The sequence below is a fragment of the Coffea arabica genome, chromosome 8c (assembly GCF_036785885.1).
Source record: "Coffea arabica cultivar ET-39 chromosome 8c, Coffea Arabica ET-39 HiFi, whole genome shotgun sequence".
NCBI lineage: Eukaryota > Viridiplantae > Streptophyta > Magnoliopsida > Gentianales > Rubiaceae > Coffea > Coffea arabica.
This window is the reverse complement of record NC_092325.1, coordinates 1111989-1118043: the sequence shown is the minus strand read 5'-3', so window position 1 is coordinate 1118043 and position 6055 is coordinate 1111989. Positions and strand designations below refer to the sequence as shown.

Below are 6055 nucleotides of genomic sequence, written 5' to 3'. Positions count from 1 at the left end.
TTAAACGGCTTTCATTAATCAATAATTAGACGCGTGCCTTGTATTATCGTCTTTGAAGCAAAATCCTGTTGTATGGTGTGAATTTGCACTTGAGATGCATTGAAGGGTTTCAGAAGTATTGACTTGAGATGCAGCAGTCCTTTGTTCGCCCAGTAATTAGACTATTTTGGGCTTTCGCGTGTCAATGTGCTCCCAACCTGTAAGATTGACAGGTTAAAAGCAAACGGTTGGGGAATGCAGGCAGGCTTGAAGAGATCCCTCAGAAAAAGACCGGATCTCCAATAAATAAAGAAGTGAGGGAAGGAGCAGATTTACAAGTCTACTGATCAATATGGCTTCTCCTGGAGCTCTTCTTGGTTAACAAGAAAAAACTTATGTCTTAAGAGGGCTTTATATCTAACCGACTTGTACTAGAAGATGTACAGGCAGCTGTAATGGAAACACATTGCTGTAAATCAGCCAAGGAGAGTGATCTCCAGGCAGAGAAGTTCTGTCGTGGAGGCGGCGCCGCCAAGGATGATCCGTTATGCAGGTGGTAGTCTCTGAATTGCGAATGGTGACAAGCTCCAAGAAGGGATGGTGGAGAAGCCGATATCACATCTTTCGGCCAAGGACTCGCATTTTCATTCTTAGCGTGGTAGATTCCAGAACTGCTCATTGTGACTGCAAGAGCCAAACTGGTACGACCTGAGTTGATTACTCTTTTTGACACTCCACCACTGTTGCTTCTAAGTGGGGAACTTCTGCTCTTGTTGCTGTCCCAGGCAAGACTGCAGGCAAGCTGGTTTCTTCTCTTCCTAATGTAGGCATTTTCCGGCTTCCCGATGTCTTTGATGGAGGAGGTTGAAGAAGCAGCATCAGCTAGACTTGCAAATGACTTCGACTTGCCATTGTAGAAGCTTGAGATGCCTCTTCTGCACAATAACAAGATGATATATCATCCCACCACGGAATATCTCAACCATGTTGCATATATATATATATAGAGACCATTCATTCAAGCCTGAATGTATTACTACTAATATGCAAGGCAACAGAAAACTTGACTAGCACTAACCATGCGCAGTAAAAGAAAAACTTCAAAAATTTTACTACTTTTCTTTACCTATTTTTCCTAGAAGTTGGAAGTAAAGGGTTACAAAGGAAATATGACATTGACTAAAGGGAATCCCAGATTAACTTTTGAAGATACTAAAATCTTTTCCACTTCGGATGGGTCTCACCAACTATATTTGTTATTGGTGAAAGTTGCCACATTTGCCTTTGATCAGGGGAGAGTACCATACCATGAGCTGTAACCAGGCTTATGAATTGTGATCCGTTACTCTAGTAACTTTGGTTCAATAAACTTCCCTTCCACCTCATGCCACCCTTTCAGTATTTGACTATATTTTGTTCGTATTAGCTCACATAGGCAAGAGCAAAGGGGGGAGATAGGGGCATTTCCAAGATCAATTACCACTGGCCAGAACTCAAACTTACTAGCTTTCTGTCTTGAACTTCACATAAAATAAAGCCGACCAAAACTTCTAGTACATTATTTAAAAGCTTTCACAAGTCATAGTGTATCGTACTCCGGCTATTCAATCATTCTTTAAAAGTATTATCAGGTGTCAAACCACTCAAGTACAATGTTAAAGAGGTCATGGTGGAATCTCTACTTGTATTGTTCGTGTATTGTATATAATCCGCCACAGATCCATTGCTCTTTGCAATATTTTCACTCTCCTAGACATAAATTCCATACTATCATTTGCAGCATCCTTTATAAGGAGGCCAAAATTATTACTAGAAGAAACTATTATGTATCTAATCTAGTATGTTTATCTATTATTGAGCTAAACAATGCAGTTCCCTAGTAACACTGCGTACCATAATGAATGCCCAGGAGACTTCTTGGCTTGCCGTCATTTCTGACGCACCAAAAGAGTGTGTTAGTTAACATATTTGACCAGAAGAGTTTCCAAGATTCACACAAACCACAAAATGAATAGAATTTTCCCAAAAAAAAAAAAAAAGAAGAAGAAGAAGAAGAAGGATAGAGAGTACAGGAGATCGAGGAACATCGCCACTAATCGATCGATCTACAAACAACGCAGTTGGATCGTGTTATACACATTGTACTCGAGGAATGGTGACCAAGAATTGAAGTACCTTATGGGTAAAACCTCTTCCAAAGCTTCCATTGCATCTAAGGGGCCTCCTTTATAGGAGCTTTGTACCTCAGCAGAGTCCCCGGGATTCTCAACTGACCTGCCGGAAACATCACTGTTCTTTCCAATGGATGATGTTGAGGAACTGCTGCAGCATGTATTCATTGCCTCAAAATCTTCTCTTTTGGTCTCCTTTCCCACCACTTTCTCTTCAACCAAACATCTCCCGTCTTCATTGCAAATCTCCGGGGAATCGATCGTGGATATGCATGACATCCCATGCACGTATGCAGAACTCTTTACCCCACCTTTATTCATCAAACTTAAGGACCCTTTTTCCCCTAGAACCATCAAAGTTTCATGAATCAAGAAAATGATAGTACCAATGCACGGACAGTCAGAACCCACAAAAAGGAAATAATTTACCCAAAAAAAGAAAAAAAAAAGGAAAAGAAAAGGGTTCTGTGCTATAAAAATGAGGTCTTAAAGGAATGGTTGATGGTGATGAAGATGACGATGATGGTTAGTATGATATTGCTATGGAGGAAAGATGGTTTCGCCATTAAAGATAATGATGAGATCTCTGATGAAAAACAGAAGAAGAAGTGAATTATGCACAATCACAAGAGAAGCCATGTTTGGTAGTATTACTATAAGTTATCATTAAGACAAAATAATAATATTTGTTTTATCCGAATTCTTAAACAAATAAAATAAAATGAATGAAAAAGTATGATGAGAGGATTGAATTGGATAATATAGGTGTTTTTTAATATAGAAGTATGTATGTATTAAATAGCTGAAAAGAGTGGGGAGGTTAGGTCTTATCCTCTCAATCCTCATCCATTGTCTGTCACCCTGTTAGAAAAGAAAAAGCCTTTTAACGTACTACAATTAATTAATTAATTAATTAAGATATTAGTTATTGTGGTATTAACTCTAGGGGGGAAGTTATCCAGTGGTTTACGTTTCTGCTTAATCAATAAGTACTATAATTAAGTCCTAGTGGTTACCTAACTTGTGGTCAAATTTGAGGTCTAGTAGCTTAAATATCAACTATGATTAGTTAATGGTGATTAATTAAGCTAATGAAACTGGTCTTAATCATCTCCCATCCAAAAGTTATCCATATTTTCATGCGTGACTAGACTATGCGCTAAGCAATAATAAGGGATTAACGTCAACAACAACGTGTCCTAACCTTGGGGCAAAAAACCAGCTTTGCTAACCTGTATGTATTATGTATATATATGTCTCTTTTACTATAGAAGGACAAAAACAAAAATGCTGCAAACAAAAATTACTAGGGGATGGCAACGGGCAGGATTGGGGCAGGGGAGGCTGCCGCGGTACCTACTAATTCCCCCACTCTCGCCCCATCTCCGTCCCCGGCAACCCCGGTCCCTGCCCGTTTCCTCGATGGGTTAATAAAATTTTGTTATATAATTTTATCATAATTAAATTTTAACAAATAAGCAAGTAATAAAATATTAGCATATCATCAAGTTATTATTCATTATAATTTTACGATTGAAACTCATAAAAACAATCAAATAAAAGTTATTTAAATACAATCTACATGATGAAAGTTATTTAATTTTTTTCAATAGGTGCCGGGATAGGGGATAGGACAGGGATATACTCTCCCACCCCATTTCTAAATGGGGGAAAAATTCCCCCCACCCCGCCCCATTAGCCCCGCGGGTCAATTGTCCAATTGTCATCCCTATAAATTACTGGAAAAATAACGCAATGCCTAGCCAGCAGCAAAATTCACCAACAAAAAAAAAAAAGAAGGCTAGATGATTGATTATCTGATGTGATGTTTTATTGGTGCAAAATTCCATCCTATAGGGCTATTGAGACGAAAAATGACTGTTGCTATTAATGTGATCATGAGTTAAAGAGTGTGAAAATGGTAGGGCCCTTAATTTGTTTGTTTTGTGCAATGCTTTTATGGGTCAAATACAATTAGGCCAAAGCTGAAAGAAGATTAAAGGATGATTAGAAATCAAAGGACAATGGGTGGGATAGAATTAACTTTTAAGGAGAGAAAGAGGAAAAGATGGGAGGAGGAAATCGAGTAGAGTAGCTGGAGAAGAGGAGACAATTAATGTCTCGTGTCTAAAACAATGATTGATGTGGGTAGCTTTTTTCTTAGTGCTTATCCATAATTCTTCCTTCAATCTTCCTTTGTTATCTTCGAACCACCAACAAATTTCAACCCGTGGCTTTCATTCATTTGATTTGGGACTCCCAACCCAACATTTTCATCCCCCATTTTTCCACCTCGGGTCATAGAATCTTTGGTTACCAATAATATGACTATTGCTAATTGCCAATTACACGCTACATTTTTTGTTTCTTGGGCTAATTACAAACTACTTTTTTTTTTTCTTTTTATCAATTGTCACAATCTACTCTGCTCCTACTCCTATTTCTACTCTAACCTATTTTAAGAGGCGATCCAATTAGGTCAACAAAAGGATTGAACCATCATCGGACCAAATATATGCATTATATATCACTCGTATGAATTTAGAGAAGTTACGTAATAACAATGCGATGGAAGATAAAATTTGAACCTTTAACCTCCCGTTCCGTCAAGACTTTAAACCGTCAGTGGTGATCAACAGCACGCACGAACAGTTGTTGGTTTAATTACACACAGCTTAGCTGGCTCTGTACTTCTCCACAGTAGATACTTCTAGTTGAAAGCTTATCCAAATGAATAGCCAGTGTTGTGTAGTAGTGCTAATTAGATGAAAAAAAAGCCTGAACTCTCATTAAAATGGAGTGGGGTCCCTTCATCTATTGCGCTAAAATGGATAAGATCTCAACAACACCACCAACATCACCGCCACCACCGCCTACATCTCCAAATGCTAAAGCATTGATTACTAATGTTTTGAAAGTGTAATCTAGAAGATTAAGATGCAGGTTTGGTTGTGTGTTTACATGAGAATTGAAAGAGACAACATACTAGTCTCAATTGCTTGAATTGGCTATTATTCGTATTACTAGTTGAAATAAGTGCTAACAAGAATGGCAGGTTGCTTTTCGTGTTACACATCTACTATGATTTAGCATAATTCTATCTGGCCCTCCCTCAAAGCTCAAAGCGCTTAAGAGTCAATTTTCTTGGAAAAAGTCCTTATCCTTGTATCTGTAATCTGTGGATCCTTTTCCTCTGTGGGTCGCTTGTTTCTGACTCACAATTGTACGGATGCCTCAGCCCACTTGATCCACTTGAAAGGGACAACTTCCCAGCCTAGACAGTCTTAAATAGTAGTGTTACATTCTTTCTTGCTGTTCCATCTATCTTGGCAACAGCAGAGACTTTTTATCACTCTCTGTCGCGTACCCACCTCCCATATAATAAATCATGTGTAACGGGTAGTTCTGCGCACACATGGAGCGGTTGTTGGTGGATAAGGGTGCCGGCGTTTATTTACTGTTGTTGTTGGTGGATAAGGAAAATCATGGAACGGTAAAAGCCGAAATGAGCCTTTGGAAAATAGTCGTGATGTTTCTTCAATCCCTTTTTCTCTATCCCACATCGATTGTAATTTGTGTGTGTACTGCTTAAGGTTCTCAGTGTGGCTTGAAAGTCAGCATGTCTTTTGGGTTGGGCTGTGGGTTTCCCTTAGATAGTGTGCGTGTGCGTTTATTTACGGTTGTTGGTGGGTAGTTCTGCGCACAAGTTTGTCCTTCATAAACCTCAGCCCTGATGATAATTGATTAGAAAACCATTACAGTTCAAAAAAATGTTCTACAATTTTGTTTAACGTACCAATCTCTCACTTCTATTTCTTGAAAATATTTTTGTAAATAATTTAAGAGTCAATAACACTTACCGTATCATCTATTATACTGATAGATTTTACTTGTGGGTATGATAT

General features: G+C 38.4%; 1 protein-coding gene across 1 annotated transcript; it reads right to left on the bottom strand.

Moving 5' to 3' along the window:
- Positions 1-243: 243 nt before the first annotated feature.
- LOC113706896 (protein OXIDATIVE STRESS 3 LIKE 1-like) lies at positions 244-2974 on the bottom strand. The gene is made up of 2 exons (XM_027228950.2): positions 2155-2974; positions 244-914 (listed from the first exon to the last, which is right to left on the bottom strand). The coding sequence occupies exons 1-2, from the start codon at positions 2502-2504 to the stop codon at positions 380-382; spliced, it is 885 nt and encodes a 294-aa protein (XP_027084751.1). The 5' UTR covers positions 2505-2974; the 3' UTR covers positions 244-379.
- Between the last annotated feature and the right edge of the window lie 3081 nt (positions 2975-6055).